Genomic DNA, 24,359 nt, shown 5'->3' with positions numbered 1-24,359 from the left:
AACGTACCTTATATGATGTTTTCTGAGACTTAATATATTAGAGAAAGTGGAGACTCCTGTGTCTTCATAGGATTAACCAAATTTAAATCACTGAGCTTATGGTCCTCAAGCATGGTTCTTTGGCTTTCCCATCCTGTCCCCTTTCCTGCTACCCCCTCTTCTGAGCACTTTAGGGAAACAGATTTTTGGTTGTTCTTGTGTCATTTTGGTTACTTAGAGGTGGGCTGTCCAGCATAGTCTTGGAGGGGCCTTTCCATGCCGCTAACCCAGCGTGAGTTGGGCGTGCCCATCACCCCTCAGCAGCCAGCATTCGAATTTTTAATACCAGCTCGGGTGAAGTGTGTGAGTCTGTGCGTGTGCTCACGTGTACAAGCAGGCCCCAGACAGTCTCACCTTGCCCTCTGAGCAGTCTGTCATGTTCAGTACTCATAAGATACCCTTCACACTGCTGATTTATGCTAAAAGTATCCTAATGTTTCTGACAGCTCATGTGTGACATGAATATAATCCATATTTCTTAGAGCAGCTAATCCAAGTGGCTTATTTCCCGATACTGCTGATAGGGCTATATCTCTTGATGTCACAGCCCAACGTTGAGATTCTGATGGTAACATATTATTTGTGGGTCACTAGTTTTGTCTAAAACAGTAGATTGGAACAGAGTAGCAAAGGTTAATTAAGTTTGTCCATCAAGATGGGAACAGATATGGATGTCTCTAATGCTTCTGGTCCTAAAATCAGAGTTCCCAAATACATGATTACTGGCCTGTTGTCATCTCATTTTCAGACTCCCTCCCCCCCACCCCCCAAAAAAGTTTCTTACTTTATCTTGAAGCAGTGAATACACAGACTGGTAAAAGCCAAAGGCAGTGAGGAGGTCTTTATAATCAGCAGACATCTTGATTTAAAATGGAAAAGGCGGTGAGGTTAGTAGAGAAGCTTCCAAGGCCGACTTGCTTTGTTTGGATCCTGCTTCTCTGCTTAATCCCTCTATGAGTGGAAGCCAGTTACTTGATCCCTCTGAGTGGTTAGTTCTTCTTATGTTAATGATTATTATGCTGCGAGGACTCCGTGAGAACACAGGACAGGTCTGTAGTATCTCTCAGTAAATGTACTCAATTTTATTTGACTTTCCTCCTCTGAAAGTCCTGTAGTCAAGAACCAACATTTTCTCAAGAAAGTTACTTTAAGAATGTCACCATCACAAGCCCCCACTGCCTTTCTGAAGAGGTGTTGTTATGCTTTCGGAGACTCGCCATGTTAGCGGAAATGGGGAGTCCTGTGCCTGGATAGTTAGCAGCCCAGTTATAAAAATGCAGACTTCTCACGCCCTTTTCCACCAGCCACTTCACTGCAGCTGTGTGTGTGGTTGGCTTTCAGGTAAATGGTGCTTGCATGTCTCTCTAGCTCTGTATGACTTCAGGTGCAAAGTCAGGGTTTGTGGTTCAGTTTTGTGAATCAAAACAGATGTAAGTATTGACCGAGGAGCTGGAATCCTGCATAGATGTGTGGTTTCGGAAAACGAGGGCGGCACTGGGCTGGTTGCAGCTGAGGCTGTCGGCCGACAGACCACCCCTCTCTCTCTGCAAGCCCCCAAAGTGCATCTGAATCTTTCCAGAGTCCAGGAAAAGGAGTCATTTTATAAAATGTGCTTTTTCTTGTGTGTACTTTGAAAGCCCTTGCTTCCTTTTACCAGATTCATATATCAATGTCTTTCAGACATTTTAGACGGAGACCCAACAGTAAGAAATGTTTTATATTGTGATGGAGTTTGTTTACACATACATATAAATACAAAGTGAAACACTTCATGCAACAGTTCTTGCTCATACCATATACAATGAATTTTCAGATTTCTGTTCTATTTTATCCTATTTGGTTTCATTCCATCTATTTCTATACTGGTTTTTTTTTTTTTTTTTTTTTTTAAACTCTGATTGCAACCTGCTGAATTAGGTCACTCATGGTCACAGTGCTGCATTTTGGAAAATACTGTCAGAACAGGAGTAAACCCTGTTTGCTCAGCATCACAGATGCAGATGGCGAAAACAACCTGATGAGCGGCACAAGTTAAGCAAAAATTAATTTGTGTTTTTTAAAGTGTGGAAATATTCCTATGTTAATTGTTTTGTATAATAAGGAGAAGCATAACGGGCCACTGATAAACGCGCTTCTCGTCCTGACCCCTGTGGGTGGGGTGTTTACCCCTTAAAGTGTGTGCCCAAGTGATGTGACTCTTAGGGGCCCTCTGGGATTTCTGGGAGTTGAGGGAGGCTTGCTTTATGTTCTCACGGTCAGTGTTGGTTCTGTGTTTCCAAACAACTTGCTAATTTTTCCATGGTATATCTTATGGCTGTTTTTCACGTGTTTAAAATCTACTCTGGTGTTAATCCAGACCTGACATTGAGCTCCTTTCCTTTCACTCTTTTATTTTGTGTTTGCCTGTGTCACAGACTTTCTGGAGGTTTGGGAATTGTGGGGTTCACAGCTTCAAGCGTCTTAGATGTATCATTTCTTAATTGCTTGTCCTCTCTGCCATACCGCAGGGCCATCCTCTTCTCCGCCCCCCTTCTTCTCTCCCACCTCCTCTCTGAGGAGCCTCCCTTCTATTTTTGGGTGCATAGCTCTTAGCTTCTTCAGCTGATCCTCGAACACAGCCCCCTCCCCCATGGTTCACTGGAGAGGTCCACCCACGCTTTGGGGGAATCTCTTGCAAGGACCTGAGTTGGCACAAGGCCAGTCTCCACCTGCTGTCCCCTTGTCTTCCTCCCACTGGGAAGGGGCGTGGAGGGCATTCCGTAACATGAGCCCCAAAGAGAAAGCAAGTTGAGCCAGCGGAGGAAGTTAAGGAAGATTAGGTGAGAGAAAGCTGATCCCCAAAGGACCCCGAGGCACAAGAAGGGAAGAGGGGAGGGATGGGCTGTGTCCCAAGAGTCAGCATTTGCTGTGTTAATGTTTCCATCATCTCTGAAATGTGCACATAGTAGCCATCATTTTTAGCTCGTATATTAAGAATTCTTTCCAGCTGTGACATGTGGCATCCCAGAGGAAGAATGAGGTGTGTATTTCAGGAGGTGAATGGACACTTGCCCTTGGGTAAAGCACCTGCACAGGTAAGGTCTGTGGACGAAGAGCGCTCACAGTGTGTGATTGGGTGAGCATGGGAACAGGCATCCCATCCGGATGATTTGAAAAGAAGCTTCTATTAAAACTAAAGAAATCCTTTAATGAGGGCGAAAGTCCAGCCCCCAGCCTTCATTCTTCACGTCACCAGGAGACCTGGAATTCCACAGCATGTGAAGAGCCCTGCCTTTTTTCAGAAGAACATTTCTGTTCATAAAATCAAATGTTCATCGCAAATGCGGCTTTTGCAACTTAAATGGCTGTAAACCACACATCATTGCCAAGGGCATCTTCTCACTATTCTTTTATTATTATTTTTTAAAGATTTTATTTATTTATGTGACAGAGAGACAGCCAGTGAGAGAGGGAACACAAGCAGGGGGAGTGGGAGAGGAAGAAGCAGGCTCCCAGCCGAGGAGCCCGATGTGGGACTCGATCCCGGAACGCCAGGATCACGCCCTGAGCCGAAGGCAGGCGCTTAACAACTGCGCTACCCAGGCGCCCCTCACTATTCTTTTAAATATCGGGGTTTGCATTTAGGAATTTTATCCCGTATGGTTCTCGAGAAGTCTTTTCCCTTTGCTGTCCAGCCCTGTTTCTTGGCGGCTGAGCCGGGCTCCGCAGACAGCGAGAGTGTAGGCTGGTCTTCACGAACCTCCCCAGCCTGGATGGAGCGTGCGGTTCAGGGCGAGTCCATGCTCCTCCCCCGAAGTGCTCCCAGACAACCAGTGAACGGTATTTAGGATTTTTTTTTAAAGGAAGTAGGGTCTAACATTTTTATGTTCTGTTGGGATTTTATTGTAACTATAAAAAAGAGTGACTAAGGTATATAAAAAGGAAACCTGTGGTTCAGATTTATTGTGCTGTATGTCCTCAACAGTTTAATAAAATAAAACCCAAAGCTCTTAGGTGGTCCTCTGGGGTTAATGCTAACACCATGCACGTTCCCCACCAGCCCAGTTCCTATCTGTAGGTCACACTCTGGTTCAGAGACTTGAGGTGGGTAATAAGATTATAAAACATGCCTCTTGCTTGCCAGCTACCACATGCTAATAATAATGGGAGTCATAACTCACTGGAGTACTGGGTTTTTAGGTTTTACTTGGTTCATTTGTTTAATTTAAGGGAACAAAAAGTAAAATCTTGAGAAGAAACAAGGCCGCCCTGCATAAAAGAAAAAAATAATCGCCTTTTAGCAGACCTGAACGCAGCCTCTAATTTGTATACAACTTCTGTCCCTCGGTAGAACTTTGCCGTGTGAGCCGGAGGTGAGGGGCTGAGCACGAGCAGGGATTAGGGTAGTTTCAAGCAAGTGTTCTCAAGCTTGGCACTCTTGAAATGCTGGGCTGGATAATTCTTGTTGTGTGGGCCATCCCGTGCATTGCAGGCCCCCTGGCCTCTCCTCACTAGATGTCCTCGGCCCACCCTTCTCCTCCCCACCCCAGCTGTGACCAGCAGAAGTGCCTCCCAAAGTCGCCAGATATCCCCCAGGGGACAGATTGCCCCCAGTTAAGTACTACTGGTTTAAAGTAAAGCAAGTTTCAAACGTTTCCTTGTTTACGCACTTGTCTAATCCAAAAGCAGCCAGGACTGATAAAAAGAGTTTGAAGGGAACTAGAAGGGATCTAGCGTGTGGAATCACATTCTGCCGTGCCTTTTTCTGGACGAGTCACATTGTGATTTTAGCTTCACGTTTCAGAGCTTTACACATGCACTTGGAAATACTGTCGACCCTTGAACGGCACAGGTGTGAACCCCATGAGTCCACTTACATGCGAATTTTTTTCTGGTCAGTACAATACAGGCCTGTAAATGTGCTTTCCTTTCCTTCTGTTTTCTTAATAGCATTTTATCCCCCTAGTTTACTTCTTTCTAAGAATACTGTTTATATGTGTTAATTTACTATGTTATCCATAAGACTTCAGTCAACAGGAGGTTATTTAGTAGTTAAATTTTGGGAGGGTCAGAAGTTATATGTGGATTTTCGACTGCATGGGAGGTTGACACCCCTAACCTCCTCTGTGTTGTTCAAGAGTCAGCTGTACATAGAACCATCCTTGTGTCCAGGTGAACACATGAATGGTTATTTGTAGGTTATTCTTCAAGTTGAATGTGGCTGATGTGATAAATGGCTTCAGCAAATTCATATTTTAGTAACCTCAAATGGAGTCTGACCCTTTGTATCTTTTTCTTTTCCTCGAAGTCTTTTTATAGCTCAGTGATCTTGGGATTCATTAAGGAAATTCAATGTTTGAATTCGACTCTTTCAATTCCTACTTCTAAATAATCCTTGTTATCTGATGCTTTCTAGAAACGTAAGAGGAATTAAAGGAAAAAAATAATATTCATGGGTTTGAAACTTTATTTTTTGGTAAGCTTTAGTTAAATAAGGAAAAAAGAGAACTCTATAATTTATTTGACTCTCTTTGCAAATACTATACAACTTGAGATGGACAGCAGTTGACCAGTCTATCAGACTCAACCTTTTGCATTTTTTAGTTAATACTGGGGATCTTAGGGTTTCATACTTCTTGGGTGTGGGAAATATATTGGTACATCTAGGGCACTGGTTCTCAATCTTGATGTCACATAAGTATTACCTGGGGAATGGATGAAGAAGATGTGGTTCATATATACAATGGAATATTACTCAGCCATCAGAAAGGATGAATACCCACCATTTGCATTGACATGGATGGAACTGGAGGGGATTATGCTAAGTGAAATAAGTCAAGCAGAGAAAGACAATTGTCGTATGATTTCACTAACATGTGGAACATAAGGAATAACACAGAGGACTATAGGGGAAGGGAGGGAAAACTGAATGGGAAGAAAGCAGAGAGGGAGGCACCATGAGAGACTCTGGACTCTGGTAAACAAACTGAGGGTTACAGAGGGGAGGGGGGTTGGACGGGTGGGGTAACCAGGTGATGGGTATTAAGGAGGGGACGTGTGGTGATGAGCACTGAGTGTTACACACAAATAATGAATCGTTGAACACTAGAACAAAAACTAATGATGTACTAGATGCTGGCTAATTGAACATAATTAAAAAAAAAAAAAAAGAATTACCTGGGAAGCTTTGAAATAGTCTAGGGCCAGGCTCCTCCCAGACCAGTGAAATCAGACACTCTAGTGGTGGAGCCCAGGCATCAGTGCTGGGTGATCTTCTCCCTTTCCTCCAGTGGGAGAGAAGGTTGTGAACCAGTGTACCTTTTTTATAAATAAAGTTTTATTGGAACATAGCCATGCCTGTTCATTTGCCAGTTGTCGAGAGACCCTGGGGTTGCAAAGCCTAAAATGTTTCCTGTTTGGCCATTTACCAAAAAAGTTGGCTGATCGCTGCTCTAGACGCACGGTGAACATTTTTCAACATTTTGAAAAGAAGCTTTATACAAATTCAGAGTAAAAGAAAAAAAATCCAGCCTGTTGCAGAGCCTGCCGGTGTCAAATCCTGTCAGTTGACTTGTACACAGGAACATTGAAAAGCATTTTTCTTGAAGAACTGACTTGCAGATGTTGTCAAACCAGAAGGAAGTGTGACCCGCTCAGCACCTGCGGCGGGTGGCGGGGAGGCTTCATTTGTGTTTCGGCACTGTGTGCCTTAGAGCTGACCCTTGGATTCTCGCTCTGAGGTCATTACGCAGACTGTGTAATGGACTTGAGGGAGTCTGCAGAGGCAGAAATGGCTGTTTGATCTGAAGAGAGTTTGAGTTTGGTCTTACCACTGCAGCAATTCTAGAGGTGTCAGACCCTTGAAAAAATTCCTTTAGCTCTGTGGAATCTCATGTATTAAAACGAAAAATCATGAAAAATTACAGTGCTATTTACGTGATTTCTGTTCTCCCTCCGTTCGGGTGGAAAGTTGGCAGTCATAAACAATGGGTCAGAAGAGTTTTTTTAGAAAGTCCTTTTTTGGTTGCAGGCCCCTGAAGGTGTGAAGTGTGAGAGAAAGGATCACTTACTCTAGTCCCTTGTCACCAGCATGAGCGTTTTGAGCCAGCAGGATCAGCATCTCCTGGGACTGTGCCAGACTGAGGCCTCACCGCACACTTACCAAATCCGAATCTGCTTCCCCCAGGCCATTTGCATACACATTGAAAGAGCCCTGGGAAGCACTTGCCTATCTGACAACAGGGTTCTGTGCAGTTAAGTGACCACTGAGTGTCACTGCCCTCTTCAATGGTTTCATGGCCCCTTAGTGGCTCTCCTGACCTGGGGTCACTCATTAAGGGTAGCCAGTTTTTCCCCTTTGGCTACTTCCAAGTATAGCTTGCTCGCCGTCTTATTTAGTAAGGATTTATGTGACAGTAAGAGATGAAAATTGTGTGATTAAACTTGAAGAGATGTCATATGCTTCAGAGAAAGTAAGAAGGATAAAGGAAACTTGCTAGATAAACTTCAACTGAGAGAAAATAATCCATTGGAATAGAGTCGTCTTGGCTTCTCCAAGAAGTAATCCACCCGTCAGAGCATTCATTTCTGCTGGGGAGCACTTGAGAGGGTTGAAAATGAGTCTCTTGAGCTTCTCAAATTAGCCCACAAAAGTCAGGGGCTCAGGCCTTTCCACCAAGCAGTGCCAGATATTCAAAGTACACATAGGCCTTCATGGAAAATTGTCCAAACTTCATAGATAATCTTAAGGAAGCCCAGTACGTAAGTTTACCCTGCCAGCCTCTCATGTTAGTACGGTTTTCTTAATCAAGTAGCATTATTTGATTGAAAAACATTATTTTGAACTTACTGTTTAATTCTTGGACAGAATTGATTTTTCCAAATGAACATACCCTTAAACTGACTTTTTAAATAAAGTTAATACCATCTGAATTTAATTTTTTAAATGCAGTATAAAATAACTGAAGTCTATCTGTTCTTGCTGGGAAGATAGGATCACATGTAATGCTCAGTGTCTGTACCGGGGGAAAGGATAGGAAACAGAACAGTTCTGCATATTTGCGGAAGTGGGGCGGGGGGGTGGCTTATAAGCCTTCAGGTCACATCACCTTAGCTTTGAATGAGAGGTCGGGAAGCAGTGGGGAGCTGCTTCTTACAGAAAAGCTGCCCCAGCGTCCCAAAGGCAGAGTCTGATTGCCAGAAAGACACATGACTGCAGAGACTGCCTCGAACATCTCCCTACATGTCCTGTTCGCTGAATCCACATCACCTCCAGGACCCTGCTGACAGGAGGGTCTGGGAAGTGGAGAACCCAGACTTGGGTTTTTTTGCTACAGTAAGAGCATGGAAAGGGAGGGGGGTGGGAACAGACGTTGAGGACAGTATCAGGCGCGTCTTTGCGCTAATGACAACAGCTTACCCTGACACACGTTTTGCATGTTGTCTTTTTAAAAATGCTCTTTTTATAAGAACACTCAGGTAACCAAGGTGAGACGCCTGTTTTACACATGAAGGAAAGTGAGGGAGGAAATAACTTGCTTATGGCTAAATAACTAGACAGAGTTACATCGACGTGTTGGCTCCTAGGCAGTGCTGTCCCCTCTCTATTGCTCTGTTTTCCTTAGTGCTTGTTAATTGAGTATCATATGACCAAATGGGGCTTCACGTGGGCTCTCATGGGGACCCCAAGATAGAAAAGTCACCTTAAGGATGCACAGTTAGTTTCTAGGATCATTGTACTGGGAGAGGGGGGACATATTCATGGTTGAGGATACTTCCAACATCAATAGTCTATCCTCTTAAAGAATCAGGCAGTTCTTGTAATCATTGTAAGATGCAACTTTGGGCTCAGTGTATTCCTTCTTTTTTTTCTCAAGCAGATGAAAAACTCGGAGAACCGCCATGCAGTGAGTTCCCAGTACAGGATGCATTCTTACTACCCGCCTCCCTCCTACCTGGGCCAGAGTGTGTCCCAAATCTTCACTTTCGAGGACGGCCCCTCTTACTCTGAAGCCAAAGCCAGTGGTAGGTGTCCGGATGCACAGCCTGGATTGGGGTGGAGGGAGGATGAGTAGCCAACGCTGGGTTTCTAGGTGTCTCTAAGGTCTTGTAAGTCAGGAGTGCTTGGGAGATTGCCGTGTGACTCCTCTGTGAGTATCCTTTATGGTATTCCGTTATGGAATGCTTTTGCTTTAATATCACGTTTTTCTTTTCTGAATACCTGGAGTGACAAGAATAAAATGAGAGACTCCCATCAAAAGCTAAAAAAATGTATTTTCAGGAATAACACTATGAAATACAGGTTCAGAGGAAAATATGGCTCAAATCCTGATATTTTTGGTGAAGTGAATTTCTCTGTATTGAATACTTTTACTGTACTTTTCCATTTTAAAATTGAAGGCATATTCATCTTTTGGGGGAGGAAATAATAAAACATTTTTGAATACAATAGATCTCAGAGTTTATGCAGTAGCAATGCAAAAAAGCTCTGATATAATAGCTTTAAAGTAAAAAATGACTGTTAAATGAACCAAAGCACTTTGAAATACACAATTCCTCAACTTCAATTTTAACCTTCTCCCCAGCATTTACACTGCGGCGATGGGCAGGTCTTTTATGACTGCTGTGTTTCCAGGCCCCGTTTTTAAGTTCTTCGTATTTAAGTTTTATCTTTTGATCAGGAAAGTGAGAAGCATACAGTCGAGGCTATAAGTAGAAATCAGGCAATAGTATGTGACTTGATAGTAAACTGACTATTGGAACTTACCCTCTGCTAAATAAAAAGAGAGGTTTGTCCTCTGAATAACTAGACACTCTACAGAGAACTTGTTTCTTTGTAAAGCAAGTGTTTAGAGAACGAGAATAAGATCCATGCTTTGATTTTCACATTCAGAGCAAGAAAGTCTAAAAAAGCTGGGCTAGTTGTGCTTTATTTGCTGTACTGAAATAAGAGGATTTCATTAATGTGGAATACAGAGGACAAGGGAACGGATCAGTGTGAACTGTAGAGGGACTGTGGTACACGTTATTGATTGCACTTTGACTTTCGTTAGTGGACAAGCACAACTCCATATTATAAATATTCATACCATAGAATGTATGCCGATAATGGTCCTTCTTTCATACTATCTTTGATTCTATGTATTTATCTGGCTTTTCAGCTCTTTAGGGATAGAGAATACATCTTACATACTTTTTTACCTGCTGTGATGCCTTTTATTGGTTAAGCAAATGAGTGAATGAATCAGGTATTATTTTTTAAGTGAGCTAGCTAGTCTGTAACAAAACACCAGCCTAGAGGGTTGGGATCCTAACTCATTGTCTGTGGAGTCAGTGCAGAATTTAGCAATGAAGCAGTTAAGGAAACATTTGCTCATACAGAAAATTAGGAGTGAAACCTACTTTCAGGAAGAAATTGCCTGAGCTTCTTGCTCCAGGAATAATGGATTATTTCCAGAAGCACTCACATTCTTGAGAGAAAGGTGTAAATTCAGAGCAGGGCAGTAAGATAAAAAGATAAGAGGAAATTTATTAGAGCAGGAAGGGACGGATATGAAGAGGAGCAGAAGGCATTTGAATTTATGGCAGAAAAGGAAAAGGCTTGGAAGGAAAGAGGTTACAGTCTAGGACAGAAAGGACTGGCTGCACCAGGGCTCACCAGGAGGGACAGGGTGAATACCAGTAAGGGTTTCTTACATTTTTGCTGGTGATACATGTGTTTGAAAGCATGAGGAGGCCTCAGGCCTACCCTTCTGGTACCCTTCTCCCTCACTACTAGCTTCACACCTGAGGGAGTTAGCTAGGAAGAGCCACAGTGAAATTCCATAATATCTGCTTTCGAATTGCGGTGAAGGAGGAAAATATGAATAAGTAGAAAATCCAACTCTCAGCTAATATTTTAAAGAAATGTGGCTTTATGATTTCCAAATACATGGTATTTGGGGCTTCTGTGTTGCATAGAATGCTTACAGAGCAAGTGGGAAGGGAAGTGGGAAGAGGAAGTTGTGTTTGGGGGTTAAAGGGACACCCCAGGGGTCATCTCTTGGAGCATTGGATCCTCAGTTTTATCATCAGCATTGACACAGGTAGGCATTCGGAACAGGCCCCTCTGTTGAGTGGGACTGAGGCTGGTGGCAGGGTGCGGTGGGTGGGGAGGGACAGCAGTGTATTCATTTGTGACAAGCTGACAAACGCTGGCCAGTAACCAGTTGCATTTATCACTTCCATCAGGTATGGGTTGAGATGCTTTTGTTGGTTATGTTAATAAATAAGTTACGATTGGAAGATCTAAGTGGGGACTTGTTGTAAGTAATTTGAAAAACAGTGTTTTTCAGTAGGTTTAATGTTTTCTTTAAAGTATAAATTTGTCCATTAAATCAGTTTTTCTTCACTTTCTTTAAAGAGAAGTTTAACCTCTCTTTACCATATAAAGGAGTCCCAGTTCAAAGTCTTCCTCTGCTTTTGCTGAAAATTGCAACATGCAAATAGAATGTGGTGGGGATTCCAGGGAAACTTCCTTTTGCCATGTTGCTACCGTTTAATGTTTTTCTTGGTAAATAGGCTAGGAAGCATTTTGTCCTCCTTCCATATCCTGAAAAGTGTCAGGAGATAGATCAGAGAGATGGTGAGGCCCAGTCATGTAGGGCTTTGTAAAGCATTGCTTGCAAACACGTTGGCTTTTATTTCAAGTGAGATGAGAAGCCATTGCAGGCTTTCCAGCAAAGGGGTAACCAGGGAAACCTGTCTGTCTTGTGGTTTTGGAAGATCACTCTGGCTGCTGTGTAACAACAGACTGTGGGTATGCAGGGTGGAGGCAAGGAGTCCAGTAGAAGGCCTTGCAGTAGTCGTTGCACAAAGTAGCAGTGACCTAGTGAGGGTAGGAGTGTGGTAGTCATGACAGGTGGTTTAATTCTAGATCTGTTTTGAAGATAGAACCAACAGGATTTGCTGATGGATTTGAGATGTGCCCGGGAGGGAGAAGTGGGAGTGACTCTATAATTTTTGATCTGACCAAATAGAAAATTGGAGTTTCTGTTTATTGACGTAAAGTAGACCATGAGGGGGAGAACAGGTTTGTGGGAATTAGGAGTTTAATTTTACACATGAAGTTTGAGATGTTCGTGAGTTATCCAGGTGGCTCGTCAAGTAGGAGTTGGATGTATGAAGTCTCAGTCTCAGGTTGAGAGGAGACATCCTTGCTGGAAATAAAAGCTTGAGAGTCCAGCGTGTAGATGTTACTTGAAGTCAATCTGATGCTAGCCCATAGAGAAGTGAGTGTAGATGGAGCACAGTGGAGGACTGAAGATTGAGCCCCAGGGCCCTCCAGCGTCTGGAGGTGTGTCATGGATGAGGAGGCCCAGCAAGGGAGAGAGTGATGAGGAGCAGGCCACGCGGTGGGAAGAGAGCTAACGGGGCATGCTGTCTTGGAAGCCGAGCAAAGAAAACATTTCAGTGAACAGAGCCAAAGAAGCTGATAGGTCAGGTGAGCCGAGCGCTAGAGTCAACCATCGGGTGTTGTACGGTAGGCAGGATAGAGGACCTGGACAAGTGGCGGGTTGAGTGGGGAGCGGGAACAAAAGGCTGACTACATTCGGGAGTGTGTGGGAGAGCAGGTGGGGGCTGGGGCACACATAGTTCTTCAAGGAGTTTTGCTGCCAAGGGAGTCGTGAAATGGGGCAGCAGCTGGAGGGGAGCTGAGTTCCAGGAAGATCTTTTCCTCTTTTTCAAAGAAAGGAGATAGCACAACAGGTTTGTGTGCTGATGGGAGTGGTCCCGCAGAGGAAAGGTTTGCCCTGCGGGCAGGGGCCACCATTGCCAGGGACAGTAGTGGGGTGCTGAGTAAGCAAGACTGGATGGGGTCCAGGGCAGCGGGCCCCAGGGTGGGGGCCTGTGGGGGCCTCGTTACTGGTCTAAGAGGAGGTGAGTAAAGGAATTAAAAGTAAAGAAAAACTATGTAACAGTTTGACACCGTGATTTTATTTCTGTTGAATCTAATTTGAAACTTGGGGCTTGAATATTTTTTGTCTTTCATTTTTCTAGGAATTCATTTTTTTATTAAGGTAAAATCCACCTGTCATAAGATGAACCATTAACTATTTTGAAGTATACAATTAAGCAGCACTTAAGACCTTTGCAGTATTGGGCAGCCATGACCTTTGTGTAGTTCGAAGGCATTTTTATCACCCCAGAAGGAAACTGGGTACCTGCTAAATGGTCATTCCCTTGTCTCCCCTCCCCCAGCCCCTGACAACCACTAATTTGCTTTCTGTCTTAATGGACTTGGCTATTCTGGATGTTTTGTGTAAGTGGAATCCTGTAATATGTGGCCTTTTGTGACTGGCTTCTTTCACTGAACATAACATTTTCAAGGTTCTCCACGTTGTAGCAGGTATTAGTACTTAACTCCTTTTTATGGCCTACTAAGATTCCATTGTTGTGGGTAAACCACACCTTGCTTTTCTGTTCCTCAGTTGATGGACATTTGTGTTGTTTGTACCTTTTATTGGCTGTTGTGAATATCTGTGCTGTGAATCTTCATGTTCTTTGTTTGGAGACCTGTGTTCACTTCTTCTGTGCACACACCCGGCAGCAGAATTGCAGGATCATATGGTAATTCTGTGTTTAACTCTTTGAGGATCTGCCAGACTGTTCTCTGTAGTGGCCGCACCATTATATGTTCCCGCCAGCATAGGAGGGCTCCAATGTCCCTAGCCAGCTCCTGTTACTTTCCATTTTTTAAAATTATGATTCTAGTAATTCATTTTTGTTGTATCTCATGAAAGTATCAGACCATGGCAGATTGGAAACTCAAATTTTAGGAGCGCCTGACCGGCTCAGCTGGTAGAGCGTTGCAACTCTTGATCTCAGGGTTGTGGGTTTGAGCCCCACGTTGGATATAGAGATTACTTAAAAATAAAATCTTAAAAAAAATTTAGACAAAGTGAAACAGGTCCCTCCCTAAAGATAGCTTGAGGAACACCAATCCTAGTGCCCACACGGAAGGTTGGCTTATGCATGAACGTGGCCTCTTCATAGTAATGGATGCAAATAGGTCACGAAGTGGTGGTCGGGGCACCCTGGAAATAACGTCTCCTCAACTCGGGATAAAGAGGTGGGTCTCCACAGCCATGCCTCTGTGTTACTAGATACACTCATGTTAGTGGGTGGGCGGAATTTCATGTCTGTAAACAGGCATCTTTCTCTACATGTTGAATTCTTGCCTAGAAGTTCTTGGAGTATACTTGGCTGGCCAACACCTGGGAAAAAGGTTTCAATTTAAAATGAGAAAGACGAACTTACTTTGATCTTTTTGTTTCTTTATTCTGCAGTCTCAGTTTGAAAGTTAGAGCTGGCACATCCGGTTTCTTCAGTGTCTTTGGCCCGTTCCAGTGCAGATAGTGGCAGACCCCTGTGCAAACTCCCCCCCCCCGCCCCCGCTTTATAGTCAACCTCTGCTCTTTCCAGGACAAAAAGAAGCACACATTTAAGGTGCTCATCGTGTATTCTGAGCTGTTCTTATATTACTCGGTCAGCACATGTGGGCTGTCAGCAGCTCCATGAAGCAGGATACAGAGCATTTACGTTTTCCCCAAAGCTCAGATGGCCCAAGTCAGTGGAAGGGCCGCTCTGAGTTGAAGGCCTCATGCCACGTGACTTTTTGAATCCATTTAACATTAGCAGTTTTGTAGCTCAGTGAATCTGGAAGTGCCTGATTTCACTGATGGCATACGCTGCCTCCCCCACAATTGTCACGACTAAATGGTGAAGCTTGCACTCCGTGGAATGGATTTGCTTCCTGCCACATATTGGATTTTAGCGAAAGATCATACTAGTTTTGCAGGTGAGAATAGCGAGGTGGGTGCTCCCTGTCGCAGCCTCAGGTCTCTCCTGCTCGTGATCCCGGGGTGTCAGAACTGCCCTTTGGTGAGATGATGTGACATCCTGCCAACTGCCCCAGGCTGGGCTGGTAGAAACGTTCTGTGCTTAGCATCTGGATAGAGCCACCACTCACCAGCTGTGTAGCCTTGGGAGTATCAGACTGTTCTCTAAGACCCTTGCTTTCCTCACCCTTAACAGAGGGTGAGGAGGTAGGTGTCGTGAGGATGAAATCATGTCCCATATGGAAACAAGCTCTATAAATCCCCAAATGCAGCAAGAGGTGACAAAATACTGTACATACTTCCACCATTCCTTTCTGTAAGGGGTGTGTTGACATTTCAGGCAGTTCTTCTTGTCAGGGAGAAAGATGTTCTGGAAATGTTTTAGAGTCCTGCTCAGACAGGAAGGAGAGCGGGCCAAAGAATCTAAGGGCTCACTTTTTTTATGTATATTCTCTGAAGCGTATGGCAAGCCTGTAGGGGAGAAAAACACTGACCCTTTTCTTCCTCTGCTTTAAGGAAAGCTGAATATGTTTTATGCAACATTTACAGAATGTTGAGTTTAGACTTGACTCTTTAGGAAATGATTTGAGGAAGGTCAGACTTTTCAGGAAATTTGCTAAATTTCAAAGAAAAGCCCTTGACTGGTAAACATGTCTTCCTTATATGACCTTGTTATTTTCAGGTCTAGCTTTTATTATTTTTATTTCTGAGAGAGAGAGAACGAGTGGGGGCAAGGGCAGAGGGAGAAGCAGACTCCCCGCTGAGCAGGGAGCCTGATATGGGGCTCAATCCCAGGACCCTGGGATCATGACCTGAGCCAAAGGCAGACACTTAACCAACTGAGCCACCCATGCACCCTCCACTCTGGCTTTGAACAGAGAGCTAAGTAGGGCATTTGTCGGCAATGACCATGGAGGCCAGTGCTTGCAAGGCGGTAGGTCCCACCCCAGGAGAGGAGATCCAACTCAGATCGCCTGCTCTGGGCCTGACTGTAATATGCTCACTTCATCTCTTCCAACCTCACTTCCCTCCTCTGGAAAGTTGAAAAAAATAATAACAGCCTTACCTATTATATATGGGTCACATAAAAATTATGTTAAAAAGGCAAGGCAGAAGTTGTCAGCTCCCTTATTTCCATATGAAGACCAGTCACCATGTCTTAGACATCTTCCTATGCCTGCAGGTGCCCGGCAGGGGGCTGTGCACATGAAAGTCACCACAGTCTTTATGGACAGCCTGTTTTTAGCCCTACAAGGGCCCTGTTTGAAACTAACCATATGTGTATTGGGATTCTTGAAATTAGCTAGACATTGTGTTCTTTTGAGTGAGGAAGATGAAGCATAATCATTTTAAGCATATAATAAACAACAGGCAGCTTTGGAGGCTTATTTTTTTTTAAGATTTTATTAATTTGTCAGAGAGAGAGAGAGAGCACAAGCAGGGGAGCAGCAGAAGGAGAGGAAGAAGCAGACTCTCCATTGAGCAAGGATCCCAATGCGGGGCTTGATCCCAGGACCTTGGGATGATGACCTGAGCTGAAGGCAGATGCTTAACTGGCTGAGCCACCCAGGCGTCCCTTTATTTTTAATATATTACATATAGTATGTTTGCTAAGTAAAGCAGAGGGAACAACCAGGGAAGAGGAGTGTGGAAGGACACCAGCAGATCCCTTCGTGGCTGGAGAATAGTACTAAAGGCGAGCTGAAACGCAGTTTGATCAGAACACACAGATTTCTATTTTTTCAAAACTCTTTCTCTTCCTCCGGGAGAAGAGCACCCTGCAAAGCAAACTGTGGGGAGATTGAGCACTGATGGGCCCCTGGCATGCCTTCTGTGTAAAACACTGCCCTTCGACAAGGCCACCAGCAGTCTAGAAAGAGCAGGCACTTCCCACGGACCCACATAAGGGAGGTCAGACTCACGTAGGGAAGAAGTTCACGCACGTGGTCCTTCTGCAAGAGTCATTGAGCTGTGGTCTCACACATGCAGGGCAGAATCCTGTTCATTCAGCTTTGCACTTTGCTAGGTGCCGGGAGCACACATCCTGCCATGTGTGAGACCACACGTGTTCTCAGAGGGCTCCTGGGATGGTCCATGGGTTCTTGAATGAAGAAGAAACCTTGGATCCTTCCTGCTGGCGCCTCACTGGCCCAGAGTCTGGCATTCCAGTAAAACAGTCATGGAAGTAAAGCAGACATGGGCAAACCTAGGGTACTGCCTCCAGGCTACAGCATATCCTAGATTCATATTGTGTAGAATATTCCTTACATTCCCTTTGGAAAACTCAAATCTTAAAGACTTCCTCCTTCGCATATACTGGTTTTTGATGAATAACACAGCTCTATGAGCAAGGTCAAGAGGGGCTTCCTCACTAAGCACGCTAAGCAGAGAGGCTGGGGCGGGGTGGGGAGGTTGCAGGCAGAGCACCGTGACGTCTCTGAGCCTTGTCGCTAGTGTTGGGGAACAGGAGCCAGCATAGGAACTCAGGTCTCTGAACTATTCCCCTGGGCATTCTTTATGCTGGTATATCCTGTGGTTTCTCTTCCCTCCCTTCCCTTTCCTCTCCTCACAAACAGGTAGCTCTTACAGTGTCTGTAAGACAAGGTTCTGTGCACTCAGTGGGGATAACTCATTTAATTTTTAAGAGTAGTAGAATTATCCCCATTTGATGGATGAGGACACTGAGGCACAGAGACAATGAGAGGAGAGGTGTCCTCATTTCTGATTGGCAGGTAGAGAAACTGAGGCACAGTGGTGCCTTACTTAGCTTGTCTGAGGCCTCACTGGGCAACAGTCTGGCGTTCTCGCGTGTGAAATATTTTCAAGGAGATGATGGCTGTGATTGGCAGTTGGAAACCTTCTATCTGCTGAGTTTAAAGCTATGCATGCAATAGTAACTCTTCTTCTGTGATGATAAAAGTCTAGAACCTACTCCTCCAGCATATGCATCATGCAGAAAGACCCCTTCTAGGAGTGCCTTTCTATAGCATGTTGGTGTCACAGCAAAAACAAACAAAACAAAACAAACTGAAACGAAAAGCAGCCTTGAAAAAAACCCACCAGCATATCAGGTGTAGTATTTACATTGCTCTTCCCAAAGCTAAATATAAACTTTAGAACACCTTTATGACTTAACACAGTAAAGTCGAGTTTTAATTTTGTGGCTATATGTGCATTTTCTTTGTATTTAACAGGAGAGAGTGTTAATATTTGATGAAGGCAGACGTTATAACATTAAATAGTTATCAGCTTTGAAATTATAAGTGTAAATAGAAACACAATCAACTACTTTCCTATAGTTGCTTTTATTTTCTGTGGCTATTCTGTGTAATTTTAAAATTAGGGTGAGGGGCGCCTGGCTCGCTTAGTTGGTTAAGCATCCGACTTGTGATTTCGGCTCAGGTCACGATCTCAGGGTTGTGTGACTGAGCCCCGTGTTGGGCCCTGCGCTCAGCTTGAGGTGTTTCTCTCTCTACCTCTGCCCCTCGCTCCTCCCTCTCGCTCTCTCCTCTCTCTCTCTCAAATAAATAAATAAATCCTTAAAAAATGAAAAAAAAAATAAAATTAGGGTGAATAAAAGGCCTGTTTTCCCCAGATAATTTTTGAGGCAATATTTTATGCTCGCCTAGCGTGTCAGTGGCTTAATACAAGGTTGCTTTTATGTCTCTGATTTACTCTTGAAAAAGTCAGGGCCTTTGCAGGGTTTTTCCTTTGGGCTAAAGAAGACCGTCTAAGCAAGACACAGGGTGTGAGCTCGGGAAACCACACTTTTAGGAATTGCTGCGTGTGCTGACATAACTAGGTTGTACACAATTGCTAGAAGCCAGTGCTGGCCCAGGGATGCCTGTGCTGATTCTGTCTCGACGGAGCTCAGGGGTGTCGTCTGGTCCCCTATCTGCCCAGTCAGCGCAGGAAACCCAGGCTTTCGTGGGCACATCATGCGTCAGGTTTGCCAGTTCCATTATTCATTCATTGAAAAATCCTGAAGAGGCAGCGTCCACGCGGGCATTAACTTGGAGGTGACAGTGACTGCTCTGGTCGGAGCATCCCGCATCCTCACACGGGAGAGTTCTTCATTTCCGTCTGCATCCGCTGGGCCTCGGGGATGCTTTTTGGGCGCTGTGTGGAGTAACTCGGGAGTTTATTTTCCCTTCTCGGCGGCTCGGAGGCACGGCTCAGGCCAAGTACAACTTGAATAACCTTCAGGAGAGCTGTGCTGTCCTTCTGTCGGCCGCTGTCTTTGAAAATTGCCTCCAGAGTTAGTGAGCAGGAACAGTTAAGATTTACAAACAATGATGAAGCTTGTCATGCATCTTTCACCATCCATCATCCAGGTGCTGTGCCTGGGCGGTGAAGTGTTCTTCATAAAAACCAGCTCAGTGTGAAATACACCTCGCTGCAATGTTTACTGCTCTGAAGCTCGTCCGCGGCCCTTTATAGTAAATCCAGATTGCGCTGTGACATTACAGTATATCATTGCCCGGTGCGGTGGGGTTTACACTGGGAATGAGTGCAGTGCACACCAGATGAGGTGTCCAAATTGAGTTATGTCAGAATTTGGCTGTTATATGGGGATAGCTTTTGTTTTCCGAACACTGAAAGTTAGCTTTATATGTATTTATATATAGGCATATACTTCTCATCTTGCACATATACACGGGTACACAGTATATGCTGAGGTCAGCTTCCAGCCGGGCTTCTGCTGTAAAGAATGGTGACCAGCATTTATGTACCTTCCAACGGTTGTTCATTGAAATTGGCATAACCGGAATCTTTGGGGGGAACTAGAGTAGATGGTTATTTCATCGTAGGAGTAGGTTTGCTTCTGCTCTGTGGGCAGTGGTCATTTTACCGTCCTTTTTTACAAAGCCAAGGAATCCTCTTTCCCGGGATTGTTGTGGTGCGCGGGAACGATCCCTGTGATATAGGGCAAAGTGAAGAAACCCCACAGGACCGCTCCACCCGCTGGCGAGTGCCTCGCCTGTCAGCCGAGCACATGCACTTGGGGAGGTCTCCGAAGTCAGTTGCGTATTTATTGTTTTTTTAGTGGGTATCAAAATCCTGGTGCTGCCTCTGTTATCTTGAAAGATGCTGCTTCCAAGAAAAGATTTATGGCGTTTTAGCTTAAATCTGCAAAACAAAAGAGCACACTGAATTTATTACATGGTCAGGTTTATCTACATTCACCCTAAAAGTGCTGATATTAAAAATGAGCTCCATAAAAAAAATAATACTCAGGCCCTGTAGCCCCACGATCATCTTCTTAATACATATTTTTTAATTCTCTCTTCAGTGTAGCAGGGAAGTTCGGAGAACCATTTTGTGGCCTTTTCGTATCGGGTGCTACAGTGAATCCAGGGTTTCTCCCCCATTTACAGCAAGTCGAGGGCAGGGCTTCCCCTCACTTGAAACTCGGTGACAGACAGCCCTCCCACCATTGCCCTCTGCTCTTTTTCTGGCTCTTCCCTCTTAGTTGCAATGTCTTCTTACTGGAGATTGATTAACGGTGCCACTTCTGAGCTTCCTGGTGCAGCACAGGACACAACTGTGGGCATACAGTGCTGGCCTCTAGAGGTGGGACAGGGACCAGAAGCCTTCCATTAGCTCCATCACCAGGGGAGGGAGAGAAGAGCCAGGAGTCAGCCCATGAGGGCTGCGTGATCAGACACTAGATGGCCAGTTAGGGTTAGATAAACCCCAAACAACTATTTTCATAATTATGTCCACAGTATTTTATTATGCTAAAAATTACGTATTTTGTCTGAAATTAAAATTTTAGCATCCTGTGTTTTTATTTCCTAAATCTGGCAATCTTAGGATCCGTTCAAGTCTTCTCTGAATGACTGTTTTAAGGCCCGAGGGTAAAAGGCAAAAACGAAATGTGGATGGAGGACAGCAATACTTTCTGGAAGCATACTCAGCAGTTTTAAGAGTTGCTTCTTTTGTGTTTCTATAAAAATCATACAAGAGGCAGGGCTAATCATGCTTGGAGTGGTTTTCTATTTTGGTTAAAGCCATTTGTAGTTTTCTCAGTGAAGAGTTTCTGGATTTTAAGTTATCGTTGCCCACATTAACTGTAGTGTTTCTTCCTGCATTTGGGTAATTCATGGGTCCACACATTTCTTTTTTCATGTTTTATGGGTTAGATCCATTAATACAGCAGCAAATACAGTTTAACCCACTGCCACTCAAAATCGGAATGGAAATTTATACTCTCTGTGTGTTTGGTTCAGTTACGTCCTCGTACAACTTTACCAGGCATAACAGTGACTCTGGAAACTCTCAGCAGGACCAAGTCCTCTCTGTCTCCTTCTCGAACCCCCACCAGGATGTAAGCTGGTGGCTCGGTCAGTACACAAGTAGTAAACTCCTGGAGAGCCGGCTGTCTGTGGACCTGGCATCATGCCTGGGATGTGAACATGGCAGAGAGCATGGGACAGTCACCCTTAAATGTCAGCAGATCCTGGGGACTCATGCCCTTCCCTTCGTGTCCACAGGAGAACAGCCTTACGTCTACAGGCTGTAGAAGGGCGTAGCCATGTGCCTGGCTGTCTTGTTGTTATTCGGGACTTGATCAAGGTCTTTCTGCAACCCAAGGGAGAGATCTCTTTCCTTAGGTAGAGAAACGAGGGTTACAACCAAACTTTATGGGCAAATGTTCCAAATATGCAGCCCTGTCTGGGCATGTTTTGCCTTTGTTACTTACATGGTTAGAGAGGTGGCATGGGGCTTGATTTATTTATTTGTATGCTTATAACAGCTTTATTGATACTTAGTTCACACACCATTAAATTCATCTCCTTAAAGCATACAGTTCAGTGGTTTTTAGTATATTGACAAAATTGTACAACCATCACCACAACCTAATCCCAGAAGTGTTTCCATCGTCCCAAAAAGATTCCCCATATGCAGTCACTACTCCTTTGTACCTCCCTCCCAGCCCCTGGAAGCTACTGTTCTATTTTCTGTCTCTGTGGATTTGCCTATTCTAGACATTTCATAGAAATGGAATCTTACGTGACCTGTGAGGTCCAGCTTTTTCACTTAGTGTTACGTTTCTGAGGTTTGTCCACATTGTACCATGGAGCAGTACTTCGTTCCTTTTTATGGCAAAATAGTATTCCATCGTGTGGAAGCACTGCATTTATTTTGAGTTTGAAAACTATCGCAGGGCCCAACAAAAACTATGAAACCACGAGAAATATGTGAAATAGGTGTGTAATCTTATTTGAGTAAATCTCCAGCTCTTCCCACTCGGCACACGAATGCCCGTAATGGGTAGAACCTACTGTGTGGAAGGAGAGGAACTGATGTGTGTGGACATGGAACAGGCAAGGCTATGTTATCTTCCTGTTTGATGCTAATACTACGGATGTTATTCTGCTGGGGCTGCCGTAGCAGAAGGGCACAGACTGGTCTCCTTAAATACGCATTTATTTTCTCACAGTCCTGGAGGTGAGAAGTCCCAGGTCAAGGTGTGGTTGGGGGGTGTAGCCAGCTGCCTCACTGTGACCTCACACGGCTTGTCTCTCTGTGTGCTCAGAGTCAGAGAAAGAGCTTCCATCTCTCTTGCTCTTTTTTTTTTTAATTTAAAGATATATTCATTTGAGAGAGAGCGTGTGCGAGTACGTGAGAGTGCGTGCATGAGGAGAGGGGAGGGGGGAAGGAGAGAAGCTCAGGCAGACTCCCCGCTGAGCTTAGAGGCCTACAGGGGGCTCAACCCTGAGATCAGGACCTGAGCCAAAACCCAGAGTCGGAGGCTTAACTAACTGAGCCACCCGGGCACCCCCTGTCTTGCTCTTCTTAGAAGAACACAAGTCCTGTCCAACCAGGCTCCACCCTTATGACCTCACCGAAACTCACTTAATCTCCCTCATTGAAACTCACTTAAGCCTAATTTCAGTGCAGTCTCCTTGGGGGGCTAGGGCGTCAACATAGGAGTTTGGGGGACACCATGGAGCCTGTAACATTGCTGAAGAGTTCAGTGTCTCTAAATGTCTCCTCCTCTTGCTGAGCTTCTTGGGACACAGGAGAAGAACGCTGAGACCTGGTGAGCCAGTGTGCTCCTGGTGCTGAATGTCTGCGATTTGCCAACCACTCACTCACCTTCCAAACTCCCCGACATGCCACGCCCAGCCTATGATAGGCCCTCTTCTGACAGTCAGATGCCCACAGCACGGGTGTTTTGCAGAGATGGAGAGTTCCATGGTCACGTACACCCACTCACCCAGAGTGCTTCTTTTCCAGATTGTGCTCTTCTTTCCCACGTTTTCCCCCCCAGAATTTGGTTACTTCCTTTTTTCCTATTTCTTATTTTGGGGAAAGGATTTCCAATTCCTTGTCCTCTTTGCCCTTGTAGTGCTCTCCGTGACCTTAAGCTTCACACCAGTGTGATGCTACAAGTTAGTTTTTGCTTATTTTCCTGGCAAAGGGGATTTTGGGGCCTTCACACACAAGGTCACTGCTGGTTTAAAATAAAGGATGTGACTCAGTAATCACCGAGTGGAAGAGATGTATAGGGCAAAGAATGGGGAGAGGGTGGAGAGTTTCCATGCTCTTTTCAGGGGCACCCCTCCCCCCAGCACTTTGATGTGTTCACTAACCCGGAAGCTCTCTGAACTTCCTCATGGAGGCTTCAGCATTAGGCGTGATTGATTACATCATTGGCCGTTGGCGCCTCTCCCCTCCCTGGTGTGGTTGGGGTATGGCTAGACTTTCCTAGCTTCTGACTAAGGCTGGGTCTTTCTGCTGCTCAGCCCCCACCCTAAAGCTATCTAGAGGCTCTCCAAGTGCCGCCTTATCAGAATCAAAGAGGCTTCGACAGAAGCCTTATCACTCAGAAAATTCCAGGAGTTTTAGAAGCCATGTGCCAGGAACCAAGGACAGAGACCGAGTATCTTTCTGTGAATCCACAGGCAGGTAGAGCAAAAATTACTGACCTTATTTTAGAGCAGAGTAAACTGCTCAATACAGAATAAGTGACATGGCCTGGCCTGTCTTCCTGACTCCATGTCTTTCTGTCCAATCTCAGACTGTCAGCAGAGCAACCCTTCTCTTTGGCCTGCTCTCTGAGGCCTGTACCATCCCATACAGGAGCTTCCAGGTACATAGGGCTATTTTAGCTTCAATGAATGAAAATTCAAAATCGAGTTCTTCTGTCACACTAGCCACATTTAGTGCTCGGCAACCATGTGTGGCTACTGGCTGTCATATTGGATAATACAGAGATAAGACCCGTCTGTCATCCCAGGTGTCTCTTGGACAGTAGTTCCATCTGGGACAAGTGGGCTATTTTGTACGGAAGGGGCAGTGTGGTGTTTAAACCTGAGACAAAAGAGTAACACAAGCTCAGCAAACAACATTTTAAAGGTAACTTTTGGGGGGTTGGCTGGCTCAGTCAGAAGAGAGTATGACTCTTGATCCCAGGGTCCTGAGTTTGAGCCCCACATTGAGTGTAGAGAT

At 44.8% G+C, this 24,359-nt stretch overlaps 1 protein-coding gene across 4 annotated transcripts in view; it reads left to right on the top strand.

The window, feature by feature from the left end:
* The window catches only part of DMRT1 (doublesex and mab-3 related transcription factor 1), a 102,036-nt gene that overhangs the window by 49,271 nt on the left and 28,406 nt on the right, over window positions 1-24,359 (top strand). For 2 of the 4 annotated variants that reach the window (XM_045772607.2, XM_087858775.1), the window contains one exon: window positions 8,898-9,042. In XM_045772607.2, the coding sequence (XP_045628563.2) occupies window positions 8,898-9,042 (145 nt within the window). Of the gene's footprint in view, window positions 1-8,894; window positions 9,043-24,359 lie in introns of all 4 variants that reach the window. The other 2 variants (XM_087858776.1, XM_087858777.1) reach the window with 1 other exon arrangement.

The sequence above is a fragment of the Ursus americanus genome, chromosome 34 (genome assembly GCF_024610735.1).
Source record: "Ursus americanus isolate L20-20 chromosome 34, mUrsAme1.1.p, whole genome shotgun sequence".
Lineage (NCBI taxonomy): Eukaryota > Metazoa > Chordata > Mammalia > Carnivora > Ursidae > Ursus > Ursus americanus.
The sequence above is the reverse complement of the archived record's forward strand: the minus strand, read 5'-3'. Positions and strand labels throughout refer to the sequence as shown.